The sequence below is a fragment of the Trichosurus vulpecula genome, chromosome 5, assembly GCF_011100635.1.
Source record: "Trichosurus vulpecula isolate mTriVul1 chromosome 5, mTriVul1.pri, whole genome shotgun sequence".
Classification (NCBI taxonomy): Eukaryota; Metazoa; Chordata; class Mammalia; order Diprotodontia; family Phalangeridae; genus Trichosurus; species Trichosurus vulpecula.
The window spans coordinates 21,305,794-21,321,107 of NC_050577.1; the positions used below are offsets into that span (position 1 = coordinate 21,305,794).

General features: G+C 41.2%; 1 protein-coding gene across 1 annotated transcript in view; it reads left to right on the forward strand.

The window, feature by feature from the left end:
• Positions 1-14,956, forward strand: part of ZNRF2 (zinc and ring finger 2) — a 45,482-nt gene extending 30,526 nt beyond the window's left edge. The window contains exons 3-5 of the mRNA XM_036759307.1: positions 4,473-4,578; positions 7,934-8,009; positions 9,669-14,956. Of these exons, the coding sequence (XP_036615202.1) occupies positions 4,473-4,578; positions 7,934-7,991 (164 nt within the window). The 3' untranslated portion in view covers positions 7,992-8,009; positions 9,669-14,956. The remainder of the gene's footprint in view (positions 1-4,472; positions 4,579-7,933; positions 8,010-9,668) is intronic.
• The last annotated feature ends 358 nt before the right edge of the window (positions 14,957-15,314 follow it).

A 15,314-nucleotide genomic window follows, 5' to 3' on the forward strand; every position in this document is an offset into this window, starting at 1 on the left:
CGAGGCCAAAAAAGACAAGAAAGCAACAGGTTGGTTTGTCCTTGAGTATCCTGGCTGTTTTCTTCATGGTCTCCTCAAATGGTTCCGTGAAATACAGTTTGAGAAAACCCAACTTGGGGAATACCAACTACCTCATCTAGAAGAAATTAGGAGTTACTCTTCCAGGCCCGACTTATCTGTGAAGGATGGATAAAAAAAGAAAGCCAGAAAAAAATAATTTAAATGAACTTTAAAGCACCTACTATGTGCTCCCAGGGACTTCACAGTCTAATGGGAAAGATAACTGTTAATGACTATGTACAAATAGGTTTCTTCAAACACTCCTGGAGTGTCTTTTGTCTATCTTAGTTTTGAGAGGAGATGGTTTGAGTCCTAGAATTTTTCTTACAGACACTTTAGGAATTGTCCTTTGCAGATGAGCAGCACAGGGTTCCAGATAGAAAAAAGTATGTGTGAGCATATGGAGGGCACCTTGATATTTGAATAGAATATCCTGTGCTCTTCTGTGGATCCCAGAAATCAAGGCTTATCTGGATGAGGAATCTTGGAAAGTTCATGTAGGAGTTCGTATACCTCCTGAGCCCCCGTTTTCATTCTTTATAAAATTGCTTCTTACTAATAGTGTAAACTTATTTTAATTCTTGGTTTTTCTAGGGAATGTTTCACATTTCAGCTGCTTTTGTTTTTACTGCTATCATTGAGGGGTCAAGATCAAAAAATAAATCTTCAGGTAAAATGCCTGATGTTAATCCAGACCATAGTGCTTGTCTTTTGTATACGCAGAAGAGCTCATTGATGCATTGGGGTGTTTGAGCTTCAATTTCATGATGGTTATGAAATACGCATGGGGTTTTCTTGGCTGCCTCTTAACAAATTTGATATTTTTATATTTTAATTTAAGACTTTTGGCTGTTGGCTTTTTTCCATGTTGCCTTGATCTGCAGTAACTATAGGCATTTGCTTGGACCTGCTAAAACATTTTTAATTTTTGATTTTGCATATCTGGCTGTTTTGAATTAAGTATTTTGGGTTTAAAATAATTTAACAGTCTCTGTGTGAAAGGCAATATATGTGAGAACAAAATTAAAGTAGGTCATGTTTATGAATTTTTATTCACTGACATGGATTTTGTACATAGAATACAGTTTTTAAAAGTAGAACCATTTTTATGACTTGAACCCATTCCTTTTTCCAGAAGACAAAGTAGGAACAAAATTGTTCTTCAGTCTTGGTCAGTTTTTACATGTGGGGATGCTAGTCTTGAGTATTCAAACTTAGAATTCATTATTAATAATGTTTCCATTATATTAAGGTGCGATATTTCAATTGTGAAGTCAACACTCTTTAACTCAAGAGCAGGACGTAGGACCATCGTTCACTGTCCCCCTACCTGTGTCCAGATGGTGCAGTACTGTTGCTTTGTCCCTCAAGGATTCGGGCCTCTCCTTTCTCTGAAGGCCTGTGACTTACAAACACCAGGGTGGTGTGTGATAGTGGAAAGAGCCCTGGCTGTGGGCCAGCTGCCTAGTCTGGATTCCCTTCCTGACCACCACTAGCTCTGTGACCTTGGGCCCTTGTGCAAAACTTCTAAATACATCTCAATTATCTTAAATATGTTAGATAGGAGGAAAAGTCAATTATCTCATAAAAGTCAAATATACAGAAGTGCTAAGGGTTCAGTTTAAATAAATCACATCTGTTAAAACTTTTTGTTTGTTTGAAACTTTTAATACACATTATATTGTAACGTATACATAACAATATGCATATAATACACATAATAAACCAAATACACTTTTTTATACTTTTCATCTGTATAGTGTTTGTAAAGAAATTTGAGAAGCGAGTTTGAAAGAATTCTGTAACTTGTACTTTCCCTTTCAGTTTTTAGATCTTTCACTTGAACTTATGTTGAGATTAAAAAAAAAGAAAGCACATAATTCGGGTAGCTCCTTCTGTTGATTTGGATCTAAGGTGGAGACAGCAATAAGAGGAAGTAGGAGAGCCAAGGCGTCTGTCACACTGCCTGAAAGCTCTTTGGACATTGTTGTGATTTAGTTCTTCCAGAGTGCTTCACATATCTTAGATGTCTTAATAACAATATTTGAAGTACTTTGAGAGAATTTAGCAAAAGATTCTTGCTTTTTAAAATTAAGAATTGTTTTCCACAAAAAACAACTCATTTAAAGAATATGGCCCCAAGACCAAGCTAGACATTGAGGTCATAGAAAGGAAGATCCAACTGAATTCCATTTGCTCCCGGAAGGCATCATTTGATGGAAGCTGTATTTGGCCAGTAGAGAGAGCTGTCCAAAAATGGAGTGCTGGTGGTCCCAATTCTTGGGGGTCTTGAACAGAAGCTGGAGGATCACTGTCAGGCACATGGTAGGAGGAAAGCATGTTTCAGGACATCACATTATTTTACCTCTTTAGGCTTCAGTTTCTTCCATAAAATGAGGTGTTAAATTAGCTGCTATCTAAGGTCCCCTTTTAGCTCTGATGGTCTTTGAGTCTGAGATGACCTTTGGGGTACCATCCAAATCTTAATTTCTGTGATAAGTAGAATATCTACTTACTGTACTGGAAAGCTATCCAAAGTAAGAAAGGGTGAACAGCCTGTTTGCTTAATGTACGTCCAGGCAGTCATATTGGATGGACCTCTGGGAATACAGGGAGAAATGAACTGTGATCTCATAGGACAAGACATGAATGCTTTGGGAATCTTTTGGGAATTATCAGACACATGGATGAAGTGTCCAAAGTAAAAGAATTAAAACAGGTGATTAAGAGTCCTTTGTGTACTAAGGACTGCATTAGGAATTAGAAGTATAAAGAAGTCTCTGCCTTTGAGAAGCTTGTATTCTATTGAGGGAAATAGCCAATACTAGAGTTAATGGGAGTTGGAGTTGGGAGTCTGAGGGGTGGCAGCATTGGGAAAGGCCTCATGTTACTTAAAGCCAGGGGATTCACTAGAGACAAGTCCCAGGCATCAGAGATGAGCTGTGCAGAAGGCATAGAGAGCTGAATGAAGTGTGTGCAGGTTTGATTTGATAAAGGGAAGCAGCAGTGTGCCTAGGGAAGGGGAGCTGGAACCAGGCAGAGCAGTTACCTTGGAGGCAGCAGGAGATCGTCAGGGTCAGATCTGTGCTTTGGGAAAGTCGGGGGCATTATTCCGAGGAGGCTGTTACAGTGGTCCAGGTGATGCCATGGAGGACAGGTGTAGTCTATAGAATTGACAATTGGACGGATGCACAAGGTGGGAGAGTGAAGATTTAAGGGTGATTCAGATTGTAAACCTGGGAGACTAAAAGGGTGGCGGTAACCTGGAAAGGGCCTCTGGGACATGTGGTTCAAAAAATGTTCAGCCAGCAATCAGTGATGCTGGGTTGGTCCTCAGGAGAATGACAAGGGCTTGGCTAGTTAGGCCTGGGAATCATTTGGGTAGAGATAATTGAACCCAGATGAGTTAATAAGATCGCTGGAAGTTCACTGCATCTTGTTTTCTCTGCTAAGATGGCAACTCAGCTCTGCTGTCCTGACGGTGGCCAGAGGCCCAGGGACGTCTTCCTTCCTTGCCTTTAACTCAGGCAGTCTCTGGCATGGCTACACCCACCTCAGCTTCTTAGACTACTTCAGGAAGAGAGCAAGCTCTCTTCTTTTCAAAGAAAGGACTAATTAAGGCTGACACAGATTTTTTTAAAAGTCCTAATAACACAGCTATGTCAAGGGAAAGGAAAACGATTTTTGGAAGTGAATTAGATAGTAAAAGCTGGTTTCATTGATTTGAAAGTGTCTACAAGTTCCTCCCAGAATCGCCATAAGGGTTTTCCATGTGCCTCTCCTCATGACTAAGCACGGGCACTCAAGAAAAATGTCAATTTCTTTTCTATTTCCTTGTAACAGTAACTATTGCTTCTTTGTTTTCATTGCCAATGTACAGCTTGTCAGTTATTAAGGATTTTAAAACTTTGGTGGCTGTCATGGAATCACTAGTCACCTCTGACACATGCTGGCTGGCTGACCTTGGGTGACCCTGGCAAATCCCTTAACTTCTAAGTCTAAGACTGAAGTTGAAGAGAAGGTGTCAGCCTGAATTAGTCGAGGGTGTTTCCTTATTTGAAAGTTCTATCAATAAAATTAGAGAGCCCATCCCCATGGGAACCTGACCCCCCCTCCCCCTTTGTTTATATCATTGTGTGGCAGGAGCATGACTAACCAGTGACATAGTTTGTTAGGTTGAGACTTCATTATTGAAGTGATTCATGAAATGTTAACAGAATGTCAATAAAGATGATGCCCTACCTGAGGCTGATGGGACATTGTGGTCTATGAAAAGGTATGCCTACAGTGTCTTAGGTTGGGGCTCATTAAGACCCCTCTATCTCAGGACTTTAATAGCATCTCCCTTCCACAATGCAGCCTGCCTTATAAAGTATATTTCCTGAATCCTTTTTTTTTCTTTCTTTCCCTAGAGGACGTGCTAAGTAAAGATGCTGGAGAATGTGCAATATGCTTGGAAGAGCTGCAGCATGGAGATACAATCGCCCGGCTGCCCTGTCTATGCATCTATCATAAAGGGTACGGGCATTGGCACTAGTGTAGCCGGTGGGTGCTGGCCTCCCCACCTCATCACAGTGTGGGAACTTTCCAAGAAAATCATTTCATGTTAGAATGCTATAGCATCATCACTTACCACATGGACATGATGTGTATTTTATCTTAAAATGGTTGTGAGGGTTTTACAAAGCTTGTGTTTCTAGCACAGGAGTGTCCAAAATCAAGTTCTTTCCCTTGGTGGACAGTCAGTCTGTCTCACCTGCAGCCATCCAACCAGCTGGGCACACCTGGATTCCTCTAACTTTACCACCTCACAGTTCTTTCTTCAGTATGGTTTGTGCTTTTCGCTCTCCTTGCCACTGTCCTAATCCCGACTGTCATCTCATACCAGGATGCCTCCCAGATGCCTCTTGGATGGCCCCTGCTGGGCAGATCTCCCTAAGTAAAGATTTTGTTGTGTAGCATTCCCTCCCTAGGAGAAGAATGCCTTTTACACAGCAGAATTCAATTTCAGCCCCATCACAGGCCATCTCCCCTTCTTCTTGATGCTTTTGCTTGTATCCTTCCCCCTTAAAAGGTTTTCCTCACTGCTCCCATCTGTAGCTTCTGCTTTTCTGGACTCAGCTCAAATGCACCCTGACTTCAGGAAGCTTCACTGATTATTCCTATCAATATTAATTTTGCCCTTCATTGTCTAGACCGGGGGGGGTAACCTGCAGCTTTGAGGCCACATGTGGCCCTCTAGGTCCTCAATGTGGCCCTTTGACTGAATCTAAACTTCATACACATCCCCTTAATAAAAAGATTTTCTCTGTAAAACTTGGACTGAGTCAAAAGGCCATACCCAAGGAGCTAGAAGGCCACATGTGGCCTCAAAGCTGCAGTCTCCCCGCCCACCCCCACCCCCCCCACCCCCGCCGCCCCAGTCTAGGCAGTGATGCCTGTAGTCATACTCGGTGCTGCACCTGCTTGTCCCATCACTTCTTACCCACATCTTCTTGGAGGCCGGGTCTCTACCTCGTTCTTTTCCCACTGCTAACTCTTAGAGAGCCTTTGAATTATGCTAGGCGGATGAAACACCAGGAAAACAGGACATGACATGAATGGGTATAAAACTTTCAGCTTTGGAAAGACCCTCAGAGGCTGTCGAGTCTAGCCCGTCCTCATAAGAGTTCCCTTCCTGGCTGTCCTGGGCTCCCCACCTCATCACATTTGCTTTCTTGGCTGCCTGCCCCACTATTGGCTCATCACATGCAGGCCACAAACACAAGATCCTTTACTGGTCATGATTTCTCATCTCATGAAGTGAGTTTCTTTGAATCCATGTTTAAGACTACAGCTAAATCTTAGGAGATCTGCCTGAATATTCTGTGGTGACTGTTTTCCTCATGTTAATCTTTCCCCCTCAGCTTTGTCACCTGCATACGCAGGCAGGTTATTCTGTGGAGAGGAGTCAGAACAGATTTTACTTTCCAAGAGAGGGACACTCCACCTCTGAGGGCCTCATTTTCTGAATTTGTGACTTTGGAGGTCTGTTCCAACTCTCCAACATCCTATACTAAGCAGAACACCACACCGAAATCTCTTTTCCATGTGACACCAACCAACCATTAGTGGGTTGCACTTAGCATCGAAATCCTCTCTTCCCCACCCCCAACCCCGTACTGTTGTCTAGCTTACATTATGCACACTTTTCCATCAGATTTTGTCAAATGCTCTGCTAAAATCTACGTAAATTATGTCTACTGTATTCCCCCCTTTGTTTACAACATTTAAGACCCTCACTTTTTTTTCCTCCCCTCAAAGAATGAGAAGTGAGATTAAGCTGATTTTATATATATATATATATATATATATGTATATAACTTTTCCCTCAATTACACTTAAAAACAATTTTTAGCTTTTTTAAAAATTTGGAATTCCAAATTCTCTCTCTCCCCTCCCTGAGATGGTAAGCAATCTGATATAGGTTATACATGTGCAATCATATAAAACACATTTCCATATTAGTCATTTTGTGGAAGAAAACTTAAATGAGAGAGAGAGAAATCATATGCTTTAGTCTGCATTCAAACTCCATCAGTTCTTTTTCTAGAGATGGATAGCATTTTTCATCATGAGTCCTTTGGGATTGTCTTGGATTATTGTATTGCTGAGAATAGCCAAATCGTTCACAGTTCTTCATCATACAGTATTGTTACTGTGAACAATGTTCACCTGGTGGTTCTGCTCACTTCACTTTGCATCAGTTCATGTAAGTCTTGCCAGGTTTTTCTAGGAGCATCCTGCTGGTCATTTCTTATGGCACCAGAGTACACCCTCACAATCATATTCCACATCTTGCTCAGCCATTCCCCAGTTGATGGGCATCCCTCCTATTTCCAATTCTTAGCCACCACAAAAGAGCTGCTGCAAATGTCCTCGTACAAACGGACTTGTGACTAGTTCTGGGTAAAGACACACTAGGTCTTATTGATCATCCCCATTAAAACCTTGTAGAGTTTTTCCAGGAACTGAAGTCAGGAGGAATCCTCTTTACCTTTACCTTTAAAAGAAAAGCCTTTTACTTTACATGCTTTCTAGCACTCTAGGTACTCTGATGGGAGTGGGCTGTGATTTTTATTCTCCTCTAAAGCACACGTCTTCTTTCCATTTTCTGTCATAATTAGATGGATGGGTCAGGTATGTCCCCTTCACCTCTCCCCATTGCCATCATTTTCACGCCAGCAACAAAGCCCTTGTTGGTGACCATCAGACCCCCAGAATAAGTGCTCCCTTTTTTGCGTCTTTGAATATATCTCGCTCATGCTCTCTCCATATATTTTTATAGCTCTAAGGGGTCTTAGGTCCATCCATGTGGTTTAGTGAAAAGAACATGACTTGAGTCTCAGAACCTGGACTAACATGCCTCATCCAATATCCTGCCCAAATTTTATAAGCAAATTCACTACGTCTACGCTGGCCTCATTTAGGTTTTCTTTTTCAACTGATGATTCTACTGATCAGTATAGCATGTATACACTAGAGATCTTCTGTCAGGTTAGGGATCTACTACTCTGTACCCTTTGGGTTGGTCATGATCTGCCCAGTGATTTCCTTAGAGGCATCTACTTTCTCCCCAGCTTTTTTTCAAACCAAAACTGATTACCAAAATAAAATATAATTCTTCATGAAAATCTTTCCTGTTATACTGCTTAAAGGAATAGTAATAGAAATAAACATAGATGGATAGATAGATAGATAAACTTGTGAAATTTTAAAATGAAAATGTTGCTACACCTTTCTACTAAATTATAGTCATGTTTAAAAGAAAAATATTTTTGAATATTGATCATTATAAATGCTTATTCTCTTGTCTTTTTTTTTCTTTTCCCAGCTGCATAGATGAATGGTTTGAAGTCAATAGGTCTTGCCCTGAGCACCCTTCAGATTAAGCGTCTGATTCCTGTTTTGTACGTAATTCTTTTCCTATCTGCCCTATTGTAGTTTCTTTTTAAGAACAAGGTATAATAGAATTTTTCATTTTAATTAAATGTCAATTGTCCAGTAATTTCTTTTTTGTGATGAAAAAATACCCAATTCTCAATTATTCACATCTTTTGACAAATTATAAAACCTGAACCAGCTGCTTCAGCCCTCTGCCCCACTTCCGTCAGCACTTCTGACCCACATCCCGGCCAAGCGTGCACAGAAATACAAAGTAATTATTTGATTAAACAGTAAAATTGTCCGTCTCTGTTGCTACTATTTTGTTAGCCTGGATTTTATATTGAATCCACTTTCATTCTGCATAGCCCCTCCAGGAGTCTTGTTTTTTGGCTGTTCTCAGTAAACATTGAATTGGATGGTAATTTGTGGCTCTTTCCCCTTCTTGATCCTGTGAGAAAGTTAAATTGGGTTTTTTGATTGAGGGATGACTTCACTGCTCTGCCGGCTGAATGGTCATTTATGAAAGGGCTACTGGCTTGCCACACGGAGGGGCACCAAGCAATTCCCTTCAAAGGGAGGAGTTTAAGGGCCTCTTGGCTGCCAGAAGTGACAGTAGAGAGCCAAGCCATTCTAATTCTTCACCTGGAACCCAGTTTTAAAATTTGGACTTTTTAATTTCAGTATAATCTCACATTTTATGCTATGCATTCACAAATATTATTCTGACAAGGGACTCGTAGGGTGCACCAGGCTGGCCAAGGACACAGAAAAGTGAAGAACCCTGTTTAAAGGCTGAAGATTTAGTATAGGGCGATTGCAGGGAACCAGTTACTGGGTCAAATCTGGTCTCATGAGGGTCATTTCCTCATCTATAAAATAAGAGAATTGGCCCATGTCCCTTCCAGCTCTTCCAAAGGCCTGCCGACTGGCCTACATAATGTCCAAGTCCATTCTGCTTCTGTGCCTCTGCCCGCCCACCATTGCTTGGCTTTGAATCTGAAAATGGAGTCAATGGAGGTGATTTTCAGAGATGCCTCTGTTAGACTATGAGCCCACCAGTAGCAGGTTAGAAAATTGATTGAGGTTGTAAACAGGTATTTTCATAGTAACAGCCATCCAGCGGATTAGAAATGAGAACTCCCAAGTCAGCATTGAGCATCTCTGTGTACAGTCGGGGAGTGGAGGAAGCTCGTGGTCTTGATTACAAAAAGCTTAACACATTGCCAAAAGAGCATGAAAGCAAGACGGAATTCTCACTTCCCTTCATTTTAAACGTTTTCCCCCCAACCTTTCTTTATCCAGCAAACATTTTTTTTAAACACCTGTTGTGTCCAAGGTAACCTGTCCCTCACTTGTGGAAGGAAGTTAGAAAGCTACAGTTGTCCACTCCAGCCAAAAAAGTGCCACCAGCCACTGCCCTGGGCATGTTCTGTGCAACATGAGGCTTGGCTTGTATTAGAAAATGAAGCCTCCGAAATGATTCTTTGTATATTCAGTGAAATACTGGCTTTATCTGAAATTCTGGGGCTAGGAAAGCAAAATGTTTGCAGGATCTAGTGCTAGCAGAGGATACGGGGAGGAGTCCTGTAGTCTTGACTTGTATGACTACTGTCAGGGACCACTGTGAATTATGCATACCTGGGTTGTTTGTTTTTAAAAAGGTTTTCTTATGTCTTTTCAAGATATTTGGAAAACATCATATGAGGACCTGTCTCTGGGAAAAAACACATGCAGCCAGAAACCTGAGTTCTATGGGACTGGATCACACAGAGAGATGGACAATCAATGGGACGACACTTCTCAGCAGAGCTCAGTGCACAGACACGCGGCGCACCGACACGCGCATGTGCATGCGCAGGAAAGGCCGCACAGCAGGGATTGGAAAATGCTGCACATCCCTCCGTAGTGTCTAGTCATCCACCCATAGTTCCTGTTGGTAACGTTTTGTATTCAGACGCCAAAGTTAGCGAATTTCATAATGGATTTACTTCTCAAGTTCCCTCGAGCTATGAATGGATTTGGGGGTTTGGGGTTTTGTCTCTTTTCCTCCCAACTTGGAAGGTTTTGCATGCTCAGATTCTAAAGTAAAGATGACCTCAAGCTTTCTTCTTGAAGATAATGCCTCAAAAACCAAACTAGGCGATGGAGCAACAGTAAAACCTTTTTCTCTGAATGCAGACCATGATCTCAAGTTCTTCCAGAAGTCTCCAAAGGAAAAGTGAAAAGCAGAATGGAGCCCAAAGAGTCCAGTGAATTCGGGGATCAATTCCCTCAGACCTGCTCAATCTGGATGGCTTCCTTCCTCGTTGGGGGAGAAACCCCTGCCCGGCAGTGTGGCAGCAGCCCCGAGCAGCTATGCAACTTCCTAAGGAAGGACCAGTCTTAAGTGCTGCTGGCAATGGGAATTTTTTTTTAACGGGTATTTTTGTTTTTTCAGGTAATTCTTTTTCTGTACTTTCATCTCTAGGCTGCCTCTCCAAGTGGGGCAAAATATGAAAAATTAAGAATAACTGCTGAAGTGGGGAGAGAAGTTTTCCAAGTTCCTAAGATTAAGTTTGGATGGAGCTCAGAATAATTTGCGGGACATTTTATATAGATTTTTTTTTAAAAAAAATCAGAATTTAATTTGCATGGCAGATTCATAGCAATTTGCATCTTTCATTTTCCAGATAATCTGGAGATTAGCATTTGATAATTTTTTAAACAAGTATGGAGATTTTGTTAATTTATAATTTATTAATGTATTGTTACTGTGCTGCATATGTATGTTAATTTACAGAGGCTTTTAAACAGTCCTGTAGGGGAAATGTACTGAGGAAATTATGTGAATAAAAATAATAGTTCCCACAAAACAAAAATCTGAATGGTTTAAACTCTGAAGAGAAATCAGGGCTATTTAAGTGAATGTCTTTTTTATCAACAACAGGAAAATGTTATCAGTGAAGATTGTGCAGTGTACTCGATGGACCTCAGAAGGAAGCTATCCCAAGCTGATTTCTGAGCAGATGAAATGTTTCCTTTTCTTTCTTGCCTCAGCCTGGGCCCTTGATGTCCCATGTTCTCTCTCTCCCCCTTCTCCCTCTCTCGCCCCTCCTCTTTCTCGTTAAGAAGGGCAAGAACAGGAGCCGCCGCCGCCACCACCACCACCACCGGCCAGAACAAGGCGAGCACACCTGCCCCGGCCCCGCTCTGTCATGGCTTGCTGGGAAAGCCTAACCTAGATAACATTTTCCCTGAAACTCTGCTGTGAAATGCCTTGCGTGATGCTGCACATGATCAGAAAATCCAAAACCACTCATGTAACAACGGACCGCACAGTGTCCTGGTGCTTCTGAACCAACCGAGGAAAAGATTCTTCCCTCCAACTTTGGCTCTCATCATTAAATCTCAGTCAAATTTGCTTTGTTGTTTTAATTTTGTAAATTGTTCCCTCCATAAAATAGCAGCCATTTAGAATGTGAATGTGTTCCTTTTGCACTGTCGACGTCCTGTTGTGGGCAGAATTATTATTTGGGTTCCTTGCAGGAAATGATGATTGGAGCTGGGATGGCTTCGTGGCCATATTCTCCTAGAGGCTTACTTATTTCTTTTTCATTTTACTGACCGTAGGTGTCAAACCTACATTGGCCTAAGTCTGCTTTTTGACTGCACCCTGAAATAGTGGCATGTGCTTGGTCCTACTGTCCTGGGCCTCGTTGCCTCTACTAGCCTTGCTCTCTCCAGAACTGAAGTGTCCAGCTCTTGCAGGGCCAGACCCAGATTCAGATGTTATTGGGAAAAGTTTACCAAATTAAAAATACAATGTAATTTAGACAACATTATTTTGTGGTTTTCAAAAAGTCAATTGTGGAGCCAGAAGGGGGCCTTTTCTGTTGGAGTTTGGCACCCCTGATCTGGGACAGTTTCTACTGAAATCTGTTGAGGACCAGCCTAAACAAGACAAAACTAGAAACTACTGTTTTAAATTTAGAATTTTTATCTTCCATCACTTAACCTCCAAAATATTAATGTGCAGATTATTAAAAAAAATTACTTAAATCTAAACAGTTCAGAATTTTACCTCCAAATAATTAAAACATTAAACATTCCAGGGAAATATGCTTGAAATTTATAAATGATCTAGTGGTGCCAGGGCAGGAAATCGTGTATCTTAGAGAACTAGCTTTTTCCTCACGTGCCCTGCTGCCTCAATCAAGAGAGCTAAAAGCCCAAATGAGCACAATGTCTCACCCTCTCCACTTTGTAGGGGAAGGTCACCCATGGGAAAGCAGCATGTTCTGTCATATGATTTCTGTGCTACCCTTGGTCCCCAGTGTGCTGATCGATAATTTTTACCACACACCCCTCCCTAATATTTTTGTCAGGCCTATCTCTTGCCTAAATATGTAAGAAAAAATAAGTCTTTGTAATACTCAGGTTTTACCATTAAATGATCCGTTTGCCAGAAGAGAAAATATGCTCTAAAGGCATGTTTTTCAAATCTGGGCACAAGACTTTGTTTTACAAAAAGCAAATTCATTGGAAATAGAAAAATGTTGCCTATTCAATTTCCTGCGATAACTCAAACTCAAGCAGACCTTGGGCTAAAACATGGAGGCCCCTGGGCCCTATCCCCAGTGCAGATGTCCAATTACATTCAAGTTCCTTTGGTGAGAACGCCATTGTCTTTTTCACAGTGTTTCTAAAATTGGTGATGGGAACATTTCAAACCAAAGTTCACAAATTCTGTAATGTGGGTAGTCACAGGTTTGGGGAAAGCGCTTTGTAAATCTTAGTGCTTTATGAATGTGAATGACTTGATATATAAACATCATCTGCACTTGTTGCCTACTAACCAGGGAGTGTGGATTTCATACCAACAAACCAGATTATAAAGCAAAACTATATTGTAACCTCTCTAGGCTTTCAGACAGAATAATTGAATTTTACTGCTCACTGGCATCCCCACTACATCAACATTTTTAAGTCAACTTTTGCATCTAAGTAAAATAAGCACATGCCAAGAGTAAATCCAAACAAATGGCAGTAGTGTGAGTAGGCCCTGCTGGGTTTCAACCCTTCTTAGAGGGAGTTCATTCTCGGACTTTGAAACGGAGGAGCCTTTTATGTGACAACAATTGGAAGACTAGTACCCAGCTGCTGGCAAATTCTGACATTGCCACATTTCAAGTCAAGGAGGAATGTCAGGCACCAGTCCCTATGCCCTCCTTTCTTGTAGTGTATGACTACTGATTTATGGTTTTGCTCTGTGAAGAACATTGGTTGAGTGTTGGGTTGTTGGTTTTCCCCCCTTAATTTTCCTTCCTACCCTGATATGTTACTGCGTCTAGTTTTTTTGGAAGGGAATTGCAATCCAAATTTCTTTGCTGTGGTCCTTGCCTGGCAACAGCAGGTTAGTTTGCTCAAACAAAACAATCCCAGCTTGAAGCTCTGAGTGAGCATCCTTACTCTCAATGCTGCCTGGCCTTGTGGTCTATGTTTGAAACAAAGAATTACTGTATTAGGAAATGCTTCCTTTCCCTGGCCGGCTTAGCTTGCTAATAGCTTCTAGCACTGAAGGCAATCGCGTGCATTAATCTTTGGTTTTGTCGTTGGGAATAAGTGTGTTAACACTCTAAAGCCATCTTACCTCAACCAGTAGCCATCAAAATAGGTCTCTGCTTGTATACAGGAGAGGATTCCAGAAATAAGGGACCAGGTGGCATCTGTGAGCTGAAACCCTGGCCAGCAGACCTTGCTGGTAATGTTTGCTGGCTCTGCCTCGGCTGCTGGGTGGCCCTCAGATCCCTGGTATGCATGCATAGGCCTTGATGGACTTTGACTCCAGAAGGGACTGACACCCTCTGGCCTAATAAACAGGCTTTTACCTACCAGCAACTGCTTTTTAACTGTTGAGATTCTCAGATCTTCCCTCCTAGTTTCTGATCTGAAAACATATTGCTAAGTCCTAATGGTTTGTGTTGAAAGTTAGGTACCTACTTCACATCCAGGCATTAGCAGATCTGATTAGTGGCCTAAAATGAAGTTGTATTAATTAGCATTTGTTGTGCAGCCATTATAATACACATTGTATTAGGTCCTTATTACCCACAAACCTTTGTTGAGTATCCCCTGTGTCTTGTTGCTACCATGCGGGGCCCTCAGGATGGGGGCTTTGAGCTTGGAGTCACGTGATGCTTTCTCATATTGGGTTTAGGAGAGTAAATCCCACTTTATTTCTTCAGAAATAACTTGCTATGGGTGTCATTGTTTGAAAATAAAGGAAACATGTGACCGTAACTTGGTTAACTTCTGTTGATTATTTTCCCCGTCATGTCCTTATGGCTGCTCCTAATTTACTACTAGAGTCATAGTGTTAAGTGAGCATAAGCTTTCAATCATAAAAAGTAGAAAATAAGTAGAAACAACTTGTGTCTCTTCAGTTCAGACTGAAATAGGACATCCACTGAAGGGTTTGAATACATTATTCTTTTAGCTGATTTTGCCAAAGTGTCAAAATATTTTGAGGCAGAAGAGGAGAGAAAAGAAGGCTTTCGAGGGCATGTATTTTAACTTTCCCTAATTGTGTTCCAATGCTGCATTAACAACTGAGGAAGGAATCGGGACACTGAGCCCTGAGCATTAATGTTACATGGTAACATGTGTATCTGATTTTGCACACGTACCCAGACAGCAATGTACTGACAAGTATTGGATGAAACTGTAATCACTTATGAAACGATTGTCATTTTAGTGGTAATGAATTATAGGTCTTCCCTCATTACCTTAAATTTAAACAAAAATGTAATGTTTGAATCGTTGAATGTAGTGCCTGTTTCTAGATTTTGTAATATGATTATTGGGAGGCTTAAGATTGTTGGGATTTTTGATGGTCTGCCAATACACAATCATGGATATTTTTGGATTTAGGTTGTATGTTTAATAACATTCCATTATGTAAAGAAAATGTAATAAATCTTTTGAAGCACAATTTGCAATGCAAGGTGTATTGAGTTCTCTAGGCTCCTTCCTCGTGAAGATTTAGTTAGCCCTTTTTAGTTGGGATGGTTTTCATGAAACAATGAGGATTTCCAATTAAATTTGTTCAAAGTAAGCGAGCTTATTATGTAGTGGAAAGTGATCTAGAACGAATCAGGAGTTCTGGGTTCTAATTGCAGCTCTGTAGCCGAGTCTGACCACATGACCTTGAACAGGTCACCTCTTTTTGCCAGGCACAGGGCTCAGCGCTTTACAAATATTGCCTCATTTGAGCCTCACAATGACCCTGGGAGGGAGACATTGTTAAATTATCCCCATTTTACAGTTGAGGAAACAGGCAAACAGTTTAA